We start from the raw sequence: 16,351 nt of genomic DNA on the forward strand, positions 1-16,351 counted from the left end.
TGGAGTAAGGCAAGAGGTGCTGAAGATATCTCAGGTGAGATTAGCATGCTGAAGTTCCATGTGGCCTTGGCAATATTATCATAATGGATAGGAGTGAAAAGCATGACACATGAATCAAGAAAGCCTTTCAGACAAAATGCAAGCTTGAAGCAGCAGTTACATACTCAAGCATGGAAAGCAGGTCCTTCTAGTCCATCATCTTCCCTGCAGGAACCACCTTTACTTTACCTGAGAGGAGGACACAAACCTCCCTCACCTGTGACACAGAAGTCATGGAAAAGCATTTTTTTGGAGACAGGCTCTGCCTGTCTTCAGCTGCTGCTCAGCTTTGGCCCTGAGGTGTGCAGGCTGAAGGCCTTTCTGAAGTTTTTAATGGTGCTGACAACAAGATGCTGGCTTGGAAATAGCCGAGAAAAACCTGACAACAAAATCTACACCCTCATGAAACACAAGCCAAAGAAAACTCAAAGACTGACAGAACCTGATGCCTTTTATGATCACCACCTTCTCACCTAAGACTTGGACTTCTCAGCAAGCCTTTAAAGTGTTTGCAGGAGGACAAGACCCAAATCCAAAAAGGCATTAAAGTCTAAACCTGGGCCAAAGCTTCACTGCTGCAGCTGTGAATGAAGGTATAGATGGAGCCCTCTCCAAAAGCTTGTCACTATCAGTCAGGAGAAGTGAGGAGTTAAAAACTACTCTTGTTAGCCTTTAATCCTGCCCAATCCCTTGAACTCCCACTGAGGATTACAGGCTCCCCATGGTCCAGGTCCTCCCTGCACAGCTGGGAGCTTCAGGCTCAGCACTATGCTCCCAGTGAGCACTTTTTGGGAGAGAAATCCCAGATTCAGAGCAGCTCCCTCCCTAGGTAATTCAGCAGATTGGTACACGGAGCAGGACAGAACTGAACAGAAGACAAGGCAGCTGTCAGCTGTACGTCCCAGCTCTCCTACACGCTTGAAAATGAAGCTGGAAAGAAACCAAAACGTTTCCAAATATAGGGAATTTGCAGTTCTGAAATTCATTTAATTCCACAGTGAGTTTTCTTTTAATTCCTCGTGAATGAGCTTCCCTTTCCAAACCTGGAGGATTCCATATCAATTTCAATCCTTTTAGGGTTTTAATCTCTCCTGCTAGACAGAGCGGCAGAACGTAACGAATTTCTGGTTTAAATCACTGCAAAACAGAATGCATTTAGGGCAGAGTGTTTCAGAGGTGTTAAAGATCATGCAGGGGAAGCATTCTGAAATCAAATTTCATCAGAACCGGACGCTCAATTCGACAGATGTGACATTTCTGAGTGAAAAAAAAAGGGAAGGTTTTTAATGAACTATTTCCAAGCACATCCCAGAGCAGGTGGTGCGTCAGAGGCAGCGAGTGAGAGGGCAGATGTGTGGACAGACTCGAGCACAGGGCACTGACAGAGCTGAGCATCTTCTCTGGCCCGAGGAGCAGAGAGGTGCCCAAGGCAGAGCAGAGGCAGGAAAGCAAAGCTGTGCCCCCCAGAAGCGCAGGGACTGCCCAGCCCATGCCTGAGGTGCTCTCACAGACCACACCAAGAGCACAGGGCTGGAACAACCCTGCCGGGCAGGAGCAAAGAGCAATGGCAGCGTTTATTCACACTTCCACTGCTGCTAATCCTTCGCTTCTCTGCGCTCCCAAATGGATTTGCTTTGCTGAAATGAAATACTAATCAGGCAAAGCGGTGCAGCATCCCCGTGCCAGTTTAGCCATGGGAAGCAGCTCCAGGACTGTCCCAAAGCTCTCCTGCCTGTGCTGCCATGCCCCTGTGCTGAGCCCCCTGCTGCCTCCACTGCCTTTGATTGCCTCTTCACCTCCTGCTCTTCAAAGGCACCACTTCCATTTCAAGTTTAGAGCTCCTCTTAAGGCTGCTTCTTTCCTGGCATGAAAATACCCCACAGGAAGAGATGCCAGGGCTTCCCAAAAGCTGGGCCCTCCCTCCTGCTTAAGACTTTGACGGAGATGTAAAGGATCAATACTTTGAGCATGTTCCTTTTATATTAGTCCTGGCTTTTTTTGCGTGCTAAGGCTGGAGAAAGCCAAGGAATCTCAGCCAGCCCTCCATCTCACTGCCTTCCAGCAGATCTTGTGGTGTCTGGAGCATCCTCCCACGGGCCAGCCGTGCCATGTCTCTAGCTGACAGCCATGACCCAGCTCAGAGCTTGTCCCCAGCTGACACTGCCCTGCTCCCTCTCCTACCATGACCTTTCTTTTCTGGCAGTCACTGCAAGGCTTGGAAAAAATGTATAAAAAAAAAAAAAAAAAAAAAAGGCTCCTTCAGTAGCCAAAAAGGAGGTGCAGTTCATCCTCTAAGGATGTGCTGTTGATACAGAGGGTGTTTGCATAATCAATCCAGAGAATCAGCTCTTCCTCCCCACACTTGACAAGAGATGGACAATCCACACCTCCATGCAGGCATGGACACACAGCAGGAACAGCTCTGTCCAGGACCAGCTGCACAGACACCACTAGCTAAAACTGAGGCAGAATTGTGGCCAAACAAACCCCAAGGAGCATCTCTGGTCCCAACTCCCTGTGCAGGTAAACCCTCTGCTGCTGCCCAGAGAATCTGTGCTTGTCCCATCCCTGAAGAGTTCAGGGCCAGAATGGATGGAGCTCTGAACAAGCTGGGCTGGTGAAAGGTGTCCCTGCCCATGGAACTAGATGACCTTTAAGGTCCCTTTCAACTCATGCCATTTTATGATTCCATGGATTCTCTTCAGCATCACAAATTCATGCAAAATCCAGGGTCATATTAGGACAGAAGACACAACTATGCATGCACATACATATTTTTAACCTCTGTATATAATTAAGTACCTTTTTTACCATAGGAAAAAGCAGTCTTAACTTTCTCCAAGCAGTCTTAACTTTCTCCCTGAACAGTCTTAACTTTCTCCAAAGGAGAATCAACAAATAAATTAGGGAGACTAAGATCTGCCACAAAGAAATGAATACAGATAATTCAGCTGCCACCAAAGTAATGTAGACCCACAGAAAGATTTAACCTCATCAGAAATGATGAGGTGTGTTTGGCTCACTTGAGCAACATGACTCCTGACCACATTCTGGCTATGACAACAGTGGCAAGGGATTTGAAAGGAGATGTCAGCTACCGTGTCATCTGTGATAGCCTCAAAGGAATAACTAAAAAGGTCATTCCTTGTCTTATTTGATGTCATGTAAATTTTATTTCAAAGTCCACCTCCAAAGAGGCTCCTGGAATACTGACTGATCAGAAATGGGGTTACCTGCAGTGAGAGGGCTAACGTGGAGGCCTGTGGTGCCTCCTGATGTAATCAATACTTGAAGCATATGGATGTGGCAGTTTAATTTCTCTACTTCAACGAGCAACAGATGCTCAGTGAACCCCCCATGGCCTCCCTGTGTGCAAGATGCTCAGCACCATCCTCAGGCTGAACTGCTGCCCCTCCATGCAGCAGGGATACGTCATATTCTTTCATTTTCTGTATGGAAACCTGCAAACATTTCCAGTGCCCACTCCAAAAGCTCAGAAGCAGCCACTCTGATGTGTACACAACAAAAGCCACAGACCTATCCATATGGACATATCATGGGAAAAACCCATTCAAGAGAAAATCCTTGCAACAAGGATGAAGAAATGAATTTTACTGAGTTTCAAACAATTTATCCCTTTACCTTTCTTCTGAATTTACTCATCAAGTCAAAATTTCACATCTTTGACCTTCCCTTAATGAACAACCACATCTAGTATTCAAGGCATTTTTATATATTTAGACAACACTTTTTTCCCCAAAGTCTCTTTTTCCTTCCCACCCGCACTTCGTTCAACTCCCAATTAAGGTGACTGCACAGGGAGTAAGTGATTTTCTCCTCATTTATCTAAATGCATCAGGCAGTAATGAAACCTGCTCTGCCACGGCAACAGGGAGTGGGAAGCACCCACCAGTGCTACAGAAACACCCTCTCAGATGAAGGATTTTCCAGTACAGCCTAGAGAAAGGATTTCTGCCCACACTCTCCCACAAAATGCTGGATCCTCAGCTGACTTTAATTAGAGTCACCTCCATTTCCATCACTGCAGGACATGATGTGAGGTTTTCTCTCTAATTTGCTACAAATTATGCTCTGCCCTGCCATTTTGCTGCTATTCTGGGCTGGTATCTCCCTTTTCCCATTTCAGTTTAAGAGCTGTGGTGACGCCCAGCACTCAATGCACTCATTGCTTTGTATCTGGGATTGCACTAAGATGAAGCTCAGGTGCTCGGAGCTCCCAATTTCTTTTAAGTGCCCTTGCTGGCTCGCTCTCTGTTTTAGGAGGTAGAGGGGAGTGGGACAAAACATTGGAAAGAAGCTCACAAACTGCTTTAGCAACTGTGCTCCCCTTCATAAGTTTTTAGCAACTCTATAGGACTATCACACATTTCTCACAGAATTCACAGAATCACCAGGTTGGAAGAGACCTTTAAGACCATCAAGTCCAACCCATGCCCTAACACCTCAACTAAACCATGGCACCCAGTGCCACATCCAGTCTTTTTTTTGAACACATCCAAGGCTGCTGACTCTATGACTTCCCCAGGTAGACCATTCCAGAACTTTATCACTCTTTCTGTCAAAAACATTTTTGTAATATATTAGGAAATATGTTTTATATATAAAAATATATTTATCTATATATATATATATTTTCTATTTTTATATATATTTTATATACTTACATATATAAAATATATATGATATATTCTATATATATATTTATATTTTTATATATTTTATATAGGATGTATATTTTATATATTTATAAAAATATATTTATATATATAATTATATATTCAGAAAATATTTTTATATATTAGAATTATATTTTATATATAAAAAGATATTTATATATATACATTATATTTTTCAGAATATATTTTCATCTATAAAAATTAAAATTATTCTATATATAAAAATATATTTTCCTAATGTATTTCCAACCTATATTTCCCTTGGCACAGCTGGATACTGTGTCCTCTGGATCTGTCAGTGCTGCCTGGTGAAAGAGCCCAACCCCACCTGACTACAACCACCTTTCAGGGAGCTGTAGAGAGTAAAAAGGTCACCCCTGAGACTCCTTTTCTCCAGGCTGAACAACTCCCAGCTTTTTTTAAGCTTAAAAAATAAATAACCCACAGCTTTCAAGTGGAACGAAGCCTCTCTTACAGATACGGGCTACATAAATAGAAGCCAGGGACAGAAACTCGAGGCTGCTGATTTCTGGGGTGAATTTGCCGGGACAGAGGAGCTGCTGCTGATCTCGCCTCACCTCGCAGCTGCTGGAAGCAGGAGGTGGTGGTGCTGTCCCCGTCGAGCGGGTGCCGCAGGACGCCGTTGCTGGGCTTGTGGCGCTGGCAGTCCCTGTCGGGCAGCATGGCCTGCTCGCTGTCCCCGGCGCGCTCCGGCCGCGGCCCCAGCGCCTGCGGGAAGCCGAACATGGGCAGCGACGAGAAGAAGAGTAAGGCACCGCAGAGCAGGAAGCCTCCCCACCACGCTCCGATCCACCGAGGGTCGTCCGGGGTGATGTCCAGCTTGCCTGTGAGGGGGGAAAACACCAGTCAGGGGCCTGGTTCCTGTCTGGGCACAGAGGGCCACAGGTAACCTTCCCAGGCATGGTGCTGGGAAAGGCTGCGAGAAACTCAGGGAAAAGAATGAGAAAAAATTCTATCTCCACTTGGTACACCTGATACTGTGAACACGTGGATTGGAGGTTTGTTTACCAAAGCGTGTTTTAGTTAAAAGACCAGTCAAGATCACAGAAAAGAATGAGAAACAAATCTTACATTCACTTGGTACACCTGATATTGTGAACATGTGGAGTGGAGATTTGTTTACCAAAGGGTGGTTTCCTAAACAATGGTGAGGGTGTTTTAATTAAAAGACCAATCAAGATCACAGGAAAGAACGAGAAAAAAGTCTTACCGCCACTTGCTGCACCTGATATTGTGAACATTTGGAATGTGTCATGGAGATTTGTTTACCAAAAGGTGTTTTAATGAAAACACCAATCAAGATCACAGAAAAGAATGAGAAAAAAATCTTAAATCCACTTGCTACAGCTGGTATTGTGAACATGCGGAATGAAGATTTGTTTCCCAACGGGTGGTTTCCTAATCAGCCAATGGTGATGGTGTTTTAATTAAAGGCCAGTAAAGACCAGAGAAAAGAATGAGAAACAGTTCTTACCTCCACTTGCTACACCTGATATTGTGAACATGTGGAATGGAGGTTTGTTTACCAAAGAGTGTTTTAGTTAAAAGACCAATCAAGATCACAGAAAAGAATGAGAAAAAATTCTTACCACCACTTGCTACACCTGGTATTGTGGCCATGTGGAATGGAGATTTGTTTACCAAAGGGTGGTTTCCTAATCAGCCAATGGTGATGATGTTTTAATTAAAAAAACCAATCAAGATCAGAGAGAAGAATGACAAACAATTCTTATTCTTATTCTCCTCTTGCTACACCTGATATTGTGAACACATAACATGTAGAATGTATTATGTGTCACTGTTAGGCTAGAGGTGACATACACACATGATCAGGGTCTAAGAAGAAAAAAGTTTTTTATTTTGTGTGTTCTCTAGCTTATATATTCTTAACAGAGTGTGATCTTAAGTCATTAACTACATCACAGTAACTTATTATATTCATTGGTGCAAAGCAATTAACGTCAATATAATTGGCAAAAGTTTTACAGAAATTTAATAAGGCATCTATACACATCTACTTATGCACATAGTCTAGCTCACAAAAATTTTCACATATCTTTTCTAATCTGTTTCTATGCTGACAGCTTTGTCTTCTTTTTTGCTATGGATACACTCGAAAATCATCAATTGTTACTACTTCTATTAACTCAGCTTTGCTTGCAGGCCAGCTGTCAAGTTTTTCTATAGTTATAGAGATTTGTTTACCAAAGGGTGGTTTCCGAATCAGCCAATGGTGATGGTGTTTTAATTAAAAAACCAGTCAAGATCAGAGAAAAGAATGAAAAACAGTTCTTACCTCCAATTGCTACACCTGATGTTGTGAACATGTGTTATGGAGATTTGTTTACCAAAGGGTGGTTTCCGAATCAGCCAGTGGTGATGGTGTTTTAATTAAAAGACCAATCAAGTACACCTATATTGTAATTGTCTATAAAAGGGCAATGGGTTTCTTAATAAAGATTATTGTCGATCAATAATTATTCTGTAATACATGGAGTCTGTGTCATGCTCACCTGACACGTACTGGCACAGGTGAGAAGGACACCACAGCATCAAATGGGCTCAGGAAAGTACAGAAATAATCAGAAAAGGAAGAAAGGCAAAATAAAAGGCTAGAGTGTCCTGTATGCCATCACTCAGCAGAGGGAAAGACAAAGAAGGGTCTGGAGTCAGTGTGAGGAAATACAAATAAACAGCAGGAGAGGAAAAACTGTTTTCCTAACAGCCGCCTTGCTGCCACAGCCACAAGGGTGCCCAGTGCTGATTCCTGGGGGAGACCCAGGCCCACATGGCTGGAATAACAAGCTGCTGTGTTCATGGTGACTGTCTGGTTACTGCCACTCTGAAAAATCTGTCTCAAGTGAGGCAATCAAGTTGTCTCTCAAGCAGAGACAGAAGGAAACTCTTTTCTCCTTAGGGAAAATAACACGTAGCTCTCAAATACAGATAAAGTTTGAAAAATAGTGTGGTGGAGGGACTGGATTCTTCTGCTGTCATTTCCTCCTGCCTGACGTGCATTTTTTTACTGGTTCTTGGGAAGACAACAGCGTGAAGAGTCAGGCAAATCAGAGTTTTCTTCATATTTCCTTCTGTGGCCAAAGCCAGTTGGAGCTGGAGTTTGGAGCACTGCACCCTCCTTGGGAAGTGTCTGACCCACAGCCCTTCCAGGCTTCTCAGCAGTAATGTTCCACAGCTCTTCTCTGTGGCTCAGTATTTCTCTGGGGCTTTTTGAGCTGCAGATACTGAGCAATTTCTTATGTTAAAAATGGCCAGAAGATACCAAATTAATTTTTTAGCTAGGTCAGCATCTTGCTTCTGATGGCAACCAACTGCAGCTGCCCAGAAAGCCTACAAGAATAAAGTCAGCATGTATTATTCTTGTGGCTTGGGGGCTTTCTAAGCTAGATTCGGTGTCATGTTCATTTTTTTCAGATATATACACTTGTCCAATTGCTTTAAAATCCATTTGGAGATTTTTAGCACCTTATGGTGTGGAGTTCCACAGCTTCACCTACTGGGAGATAAAATATTTTCTTCTGTACATTCGTATTTTAGTGTAAATGATACTAAATGGTAAAATATCAAACAGGTTTCAAACAGCTCCTCTGCCAAACGAGGCTTTGGTAAAGCCAAGGAATAAAAAAGGGCCATGTGGTGTTTGACCAAAATGCAGCCAAATGCCTCAGCCATCCCAAAAGATACTTCTTTCTCATTTGATATTATTTACATTTCTTCAGCTGCCATGTGCATTTGAGATCAAAAAAAGGCAGTAACAATTTTGCAGATTTGCACAATTCTGTTCTGAGTCCTGCAAGGTTCAACTCCATCCAAATGCGTTATGTGACAACACATTTACAACATCATAGGGCTGAAATACATCCTTCTCAAAGGGAAAAAATGCCTGCATAAGGGTCTGTGGGATTCGATGGAGCTGAGAACTGTGGAAAAAGCACCTGAGCAATTGAGGGAAAAGAATGAAGCACCAGGTTTGCTGTGGGTAGCAGAGGGCAGGGGAGCAGCAGAGAACAGCCTGTTTCATGTTGCCCTCTCATGGCGAAGAACACACAGTGCAGGCAGCAAAAAAAGCAGAATTTGGTCTAAATGAACAAAAGGACAATTTGCAAAAGGACGATTTGCAACCAATCTGCTTTAACCCGAGTGAAGTCAAGGTGAGTAATAATTATTTAATGCCTTGGAGAAAAGCAATAACGCTGTGGGACTGATGCTGCCCATCCATCCCCTCCAGGGCCATGGGCAGAGGATGAGGGGCATGGATCTAACAGGTGTGCCTCCATCAGAGCCTGGCTGGTTCCCCACACCTTGAGGTGGCAGTGAAATCTGATTTCACTGCGCTCTGGACACAGCTCCCCTGGCATGACAATGCCACAGTGCCATTTTAAAGTGTCCTTTAAGAGCTGGAATGAAACTCATCTCATATAAAAAAACCAAAGAAAGGAACAAATTTTAACCATTAAAAAATCTGTTACTTATCAGAACAGAGCTGAAAGCTTTTGAATCCCAGTCCTAAAACCCTTCTAAAAGTGACACTCATACATGCAAGAGGCACTGAAGATGGAAGCACAGTTTCCTGCTTGTGAGCATCAACATTTTTGTCCTGATGATAAAAATTTAGTGTATTTGGTTTGAAAGCAAAACCAGTTCTCCTTACTTGTGTCAATGAAGACAGCATCCACATAGATTTTGGTACAGAAGGAGCCCAAGATAAATCCACAGGCTGGCCCAAATACCAGCATGGTAAACAGGATCCCTACAAGGAGAGAGAAAAGAGAAGATTAGCACCAGGCTCTGGTTATTCATTGTTCATTGCAAGTTGTTCTGCTTGTCTGCTGTAAGATGGTATTACCTTGGTGATGCCAAATAGATAGGGACAGTCTGTGCTGAATGCTCCAAGCAAAAGAGCACCCTAAATGTGTGTTTTGCTTTTCCATATCTCTTCAGGAAAATGAACAGATGGAGGTGTGATAATGCTGAAGGATTTCTGTTGAGCTGAGGAGACAGTGTGGACATATGCTGTGTTTTGGTTGGCTGGCTGCTCTGAAAGATGTCTTACTCAACAGCACCAGGTAAAGCAGCCCTGCCTTCTCCTCATGGGCAACTCTGTCTTTGCCACCTCCAGCTAAAATCCTGGTAGACAGGATTTTCACACATTAGGGACAGCAAATCTATGAAATGAATGTTGTCACAGAGTGCTGGATAAAGTCCCTTTGCAGAAGTAGGAGCACTTTTCCACATCTGTGAAGCCCCTCTCCCCATCAGACACACATGACAAATATTCATGGTGTGTGGATCTTCCAGCCCCTCACTAACTGCTTGTTCCTTCTGCAAAACCTGCATGAAATTGCCAGTGTAACGCCAGGAGAAGAGCTATTATGAGTAAATTACTTATTTGTTTCAATACAGTATTTAGAAGCATTTATTTTCACTCCCATTTTGGCCCTGAAACAAGAATGCTACAGGCACAGCGCCAGCTCTCAATTATCCAGGGCAGAAAGGCAGGGGGACACAAGGATAATCCAGAAAAAGAAGCAGCAAAGACAACACAAAACATTTGTAAATTAGACAATAAGAACATATTAGGTACTTTCAGGTTTGGGATAACAACAACATTTGGGAAAAACCAACAAAAAGCCCCCCAAGGACCCTTGTAAATGGTTTTCTGAAGGGAGCAGGGACAGACTGAGCAGTGTGGAGCAGAGCAAGAGCTGTTTGTTCCCTCTGGGGGAAGGCATTGCTGATGGACCCCTGTGCCAGGTGATGGGGGCACCTCAGCAGGGATGTGCCAGCACCAGTCCTGGTGTCATGGCACTGCAGAGATGGCCCACAAAGGAATTTATTTGCATCTGGGTGCTTTGCTCACTCTCCTGATCTCTCTGGGGGTGTTGCCTGGCATCTCAGTGCATTTATAATGCACTCCATCACAGCTGTCTCAGCCCTCAAGTTCCTTATCTGGAAACTTTTTAATTCCCAAGCTCCCTCTCTATGCATTTCTCAGGAGCTGGAGAAATTATCAGAGCTGCAAAAAAATTCCCAGAGACCCTCCCATCCCCAGGCAAGGCAAACCACACCTGCCAACAGCAACTTAGCCAAGCAGAATAAACTGGTATGGTCAGAATCAACTTCACCTTCATTTTTAAAATGCAGGGTGCAAACTAATTCCTCCAGGCTGCTAGCACTGGGACCTGGCTGGATTAATAACCAGGGACAAAGCAGAGGTGCCCCCAGGCAGATGCTCACACACAAACCCAGGGCATTAAAGCCTTCAAGGCTGTCACCTGGAGCAGCACAAGGGACAAAGGAGGGTGGCAGAAAGAGAAGAAGTGCCATGTTGTGTGAGCTGCAGTGAGGGGTTGCCACAGACACGTTTTATGAAAAATCCTTTCCTTAGGATTTTTCCTCCTCAGAAGCTGAGAGGCCTCAGGAACAAAATGTAAACAATGATTATCTGCTGCTGTGGAATGCAACAGGTGGATCTGGGATTGGTCTCACGTGGCTGTTTCTAATTAATGGCCAATCACAGTCCAGCTGTCTGGACTGTCTCAGTCAGTCACAAGCCTTTGTTATTCTTTCTTTTTCTATTCTTAGCTACCCTTCTGATGAAATCCTTTCTTCTATTCTTTTAGTATAGTTTTAATATAATATATACCATAAAATAATAAATCAAGCCTTCTGAAACATGGAGTCAACATTCTCATCTCTTCCCTCACCCTGGGACCCCTGAGAACACCATCACAAGGGGTCACTGCTGTCAGGGCAGCACCAGGAGCTGCCAGCCCCTGCCCAGACTCTGCCAAGCTCAAAGCTGCAGCAATGCCACTGTGTCTCAGCCCGTGTTGCCAGCTTAAATTAATCCCCAGGGTCTCTGCCTGTGCTGTCCCATGTCACAGGAGGATCAGCCATGTCCCCTCCTGCAGTCACCTTGTCCTGGGTGCTGGTTTGTGCTCCACGATCCGGCAGTGCACTCAGCAAGTCTGTGCCTTGCTCCTGTAAAGCCTCCCAGGGGACAACCCTGCACACCTGCAGAAGCACTCCATGGGATGTGAAATGAGGGAACAGACAGGCTGGGAGAGCAGAAAAAAAGGGATTTCACCCCCAGCACACCTCAGCCCCATTTCCCCTCCCTCCCAGCCCCACTTGCGGCTTCCACCAGGATTTTATAAAATATCCGTGTCACATTTTTTGTGGTCACTAGATGGCATCAGTGTTTGTCATTCAGCCCACATGTGCCATGTGGGTGACAGTGCTGCTCAGCCTTGCTCCCAAAACACGATGGTGTTCAGGACCTGGGATACCATGGAGGGTGGCACTGACACAGGGCACTGTCAGCACCCTCACATCTGCCACAGACACACTCAGGCTGTGCCCCTTCCCTGTCTGTGTGCTGAAAATCACAGCTTTCAGGACAAACTTTTCTCTAAGAGTTAAGTTTTCAGGCACAGAGTTGAAGGAGACAACGTGTAGCAGAGACTGCCACGGCTGTGATGAATGAGACAGCATGCAAATACCTTTGAAAACTGAACATTAATTTCAAATTTCTATGTAAATATGGCCAAGCACATAAGGACATGCTGGGCCCCATACCAGCTGCAGCAATGACAAATGGAGCTGCTCAGGCAGAGGGACAAGGACCAGCCAGTTCTACCCTCTGGGCAACACCTCTGGATCATCAGTGCTGGGCTGAGGAGGGATGGAAGTTTGTCCTGTGATGATCTCCAAGGACCAGCCAGTTCTACCTTCTAGACAACATCTCTGGATGCATCAGTGCTGGAAGTTTGTCCTGTGATGATCTCCAAACCACAGAGCTGTCTGACCATGTGTGTGCAGGGAAAACCACAGAACTGGTGTTTGCTTCATGGAGCAAAGCCCAAAACAAAGAACATGGGAAATGATCCTTCACCAAAAGCAAAAAGGAAATATTTTCCCCCTTTTCCAAAGGCAGGGACCTGTGGCAGGTGATCCAGCAGCAGCAGGGGGATGCTTGCAGAGAGAATTATCTCAGAAAAAGGCAAACATTGAGAAAGCTGTGGCCAGTGCAGGCACAGGTGAACACTGCCCCTCCTCACACTACTGCATCTCAAATATGTCAGAAACCAGCCCTGTCCTCAGTTATTAAAACACCTCATTTCATATCCTGGTGGCTGCAGCAAGGTTTGCTCTGCCATCTCCTCACTAGAGGGCAATGTGGGATAGAGCATTCAATGAAACACCTATCTAACATCCCACCAAAGCTATTAAATTATTATTCACCTCTAGGCTAGCTTTAAAAAACCATGTTAATTGTGTTTTCTCTTTTTCTGTAGTTTGTTCTAAAATCAAGAAGAAAACAACTGCTTCACCCCATGGCCTTTCTTATCTTTTTCTGAGACTCCAACAAAATCCTAAGGTTGCAATAATAGCATTTCACACTTTAATTCACAAATCAAGCAGATTGTGAAAAAACCCAAGGCATGGACTGTCACAATGAATAGTCCAGGGTCTGCACAGAGCAGGACCATGCTCAAGGATCAATGGAGCATGCTGCTGGGCAAAAAAACAGGCTAATTGGATAGAACCTATGGTTGAACATCTATGCAGAACTGAGGACACAAGGAGAAATTAGGCAAGTCTGAATTAGCTTAAGACATCCTTCCTCTTTTGAGAAATCCTGCACAAGTGCCACCACCCCTGCTATCAGGAGAACACTTTCCACATCACCCACCTCGCCATGCAACCACAAAGCTGCTGCTTAGCAGAGAAGGTGGCCTTGCCAAAGCCATTTTCCCAGTGCTGGGGCTGCTGCTAAGAATTAAAATGTGCTAAGTTTGTGGCTAGCTTTAATACAATGTGCTTGGTCTTTTCCCATGCTTCCCTCTAACTTTTAGTCTGATTTGATGGAGCCAGAGGACACTGATCCCAGGAGCAAACAGATCAAAGGTTCTATCCTGGCTCCACCAAGCTCTTGGTGAACTTCCACTGATGCCAATAAAACCAGTGATCAGTACAGGTACTCAAATTTGATGGCATTTTTTCTTAATCTCTGATTTTTTTTTTTTTTAATTCTTACTAAATTATGGCAGTTCTTAGAAATACTTCAGAGAAGTGAATTTTTTTAAAAAGCAACTCTGTCTTGGGACAATTCAAACAATTTGTTAGGTAACTCCCAAACACTTCTTTGCAGTTTGTGTCCATTTAGAGCACAATTAGATCTTAGCTTGAAAATAGCTAATAATTTTCAGTTTACCTGCTCTACTTCCTTCATCAGTCTTCCTGACTCCCAAAAAGGCAGGAAAGAAAAAAGGCAGCAAAACAGGCTGCACTGAGAAATCAGAAATGTTTTCCTCCTCATCTTTTCAAATGGAGCAATTTGCCAAATCCTACTTTGTCCTGTCAGGTAACATTTTCCCAGAGCTGAGGAAAGGATGGGGACAGAGGCCAGTATTAGATCTGACATTTTGTGATGAGGCTTCATCACCAGTAAGGCCCAAGCCTGACAATGCAGTTTTCCATTAGAGCCAAGGGAAGGAGCAGCAGCAGGTCCCACATCTGTGGAGGGGCACAGAGATGCTCTGAGTCACACAAAGTGCACAGGAACCAAACTGCAGACAGGGATAAAGGCTGTCAGTATCTCAGTAATAAAGAGCTTTTCCTTGGTGCTTCTAGCTGCTTTCCAGAAGCAACAGGATCCTGAAACCTGAGCAAACCTGTGCTGCTCACAGGGTGAAACAGGTGAAGCATGGACTCAGTCCCTGTGATGAATTAACTGGGGACAGGAACTCCCAGGGGAAACCCTCCTGGCTGGAAACAAGGCATGGAAGGGACACTGCAAGCCTTGCCAGCCTCATCAAGGTGCAGCCAGAGGCACCTCAGGTGCAGTTCAGTGAGCAATAAGAGCAGGTTTGTCGCAGACATCTTTTATGAAAAGTCCTTTCCTTAGGATTTTTCCTCCTGAGAAGCTGAGAGGTCTCAGGAACAAAATGTAAACAATGGTTATCTGCTGCTGTGGAATGCAACAGGTGGATCTGATTGGCCCATGTTGGATGTTTTTAATTAATGGCCAATCACAGTCAGCTGGCTCAGACAGAGAGTTTGAGCCACAAGCCTTTGTTATCATTCTTTGCTATGCTATTCTTAGCCAGCTTCCTGATGAAACCTTTTCTTCTATTCTTTTAGTATCGTTTTAATGTAATATATATCACAAAATAATAAATCAAGCCTTCTGAAACATGGAGTCAGATCCTCATCTCCTCCCCAATCCGAAAACCCCTGTGAACACCCTCACACAGGTTCAGCACAGTCACAGGATGAGGAAAAGAACTGTGGGCAGCTAAAGAACACCAAGTCATTTCACTTCAAAGCCTCAGCCCCACCAGGGGCTGGAGACATGAGGAGATTTATTCTGGAGAGCTGCCAACACGCTCCAGGCAAAGGTGAGCTGGGTAGGTGAGACAGGAGGAGGGAAAGCAGCATCTCCCCCAGCAGGGCTGGCTATCAGAGCAGCAACCATCAGCAGTGACTCACACAGCACTTCCCAACCAGGGGCAAACCCCTGGTGCAGCAGAGGATACTGCTTTATTTGGCCATGAAGCTGTCACTGATTTATGCTGGGTCCTCTGGAGCCAGGTTGTTCCTGCCTTGGCATTTCCATGAAATTAAAGAGTGTGGAAGATTATTCACTAAGGAGCAGCACACCTTCAGCAAAGCACATGGTCAGAGAAACACCTCCTCCCCCTTGCACCATCCCAAGGGACAGCTTTGGTGGGCAGAAAGCTGATCAGTTTGCAAGGTGTGGAAAATTGCTGAAAAACTTTGTCCTTGCACCAAATAACTCCATCCCTGAGGAGGAAGGGATCAAGGAGCTCAGTGTGATCTCTGTCAGCAACTGGGTGCTTCAGTGACCGTCACAAACCAGAGGTTTTGGGGTGTGTTGGGTAGGGCACAGCACAGACCCCCCTGCCATGGTCCTGGGAGGGCTCTGTGGTCATGGCACAGCATCTGGCCAGGAACATCACCCTCAGCCCCCTGCCTGTGCAGGAGCAGGCTCTTTCTAAAGGCACAAAGGGAACTGGCTTTGCAAAGCACGAGATAATCTCAAAACCCTGCTTGTCCCACATTTCCTGCTGCGTGGAGCAGGCCAGTGTAAAGGGATTACTGGAATATTGCAATTCAGGGGCTCTGTGACCTGCCTTTAAAGAGACACCAGCCCAGCACAGCCTGTGGGAACCAGAGGCATCCTGGTACAGACTGGGGATGCTGCATCCTCCTGCACACCATGGAATGGCTCTCAAGGGGATAAAGGGATAAAGGTTCCACGCTCGCACCCAGTGGGCAAAGCTCCTCGCTTCAGTGGGTTTTCTCTGACTTCTACCAGTTGATGTAACCTCAAAAATGCACAGTAAGGGTAGAAGGAGGCTGTTCCCTACCCAGATGGCTGATTTGTACAGCAAAACCTGCTGGAGCGACCCAGTACTGCCCATCCTCTCTGGCAGACAGGAGTGGAGGGATGCCTGCATCCCTGCTCAGCCCTTGGTCTCTCATCCCCAGCTTTGCTCATTTATCATGGAAAGACACAATTTTCCCTGCCACTCAGCTCCCTGTCC

General features: G+C 45.0%; 1 protein-coding gene across 1 annotated transcript in view; it reads right to left on the bottom strand.

The window, feature by feature from the left end:
* The window catches only part of SLCO3A1 (solute carrier organic anion transporter family member 3A1), a 136,081-nt gene that overhangs the window by 22,638 nt on the left and 97,092 nt on the right, over positions 1–16,351 (bottom strand). Inside the window, exons 3-4 of the mRNA XM_054272618.1 lie at positions 9,427–9,525; positions 5,315–5,581 (exon numbers count right to left, since the gene is read on the bottom strand). Coding sequence (XP_054128593.1) covers positions 5,315–5,581; positions 9,427–9,525 — 366 coding nt within the window. The remainder of the gene's footprint in view (positions 1–5,314; positions 5,582–9,426; positions 9,526–16,351) is intronic.

This window comes from Melozone crissalis, unplaced genomic scaffold (assembly GCF_028551555.1).
Source record: "Melozone crissalis strain CALT ecotype California unplaced genomic scaffold, PUWL_Pcris_2 ptg000014l_1, whole genome shotgun sequence".
Taxonomy (NCBI): domain Eukaryota; kingdom Metazoa; phylum Chordata; class Aves; order Passeriformes; family Passerellidae; genus Melozone; species Melozone crissalis.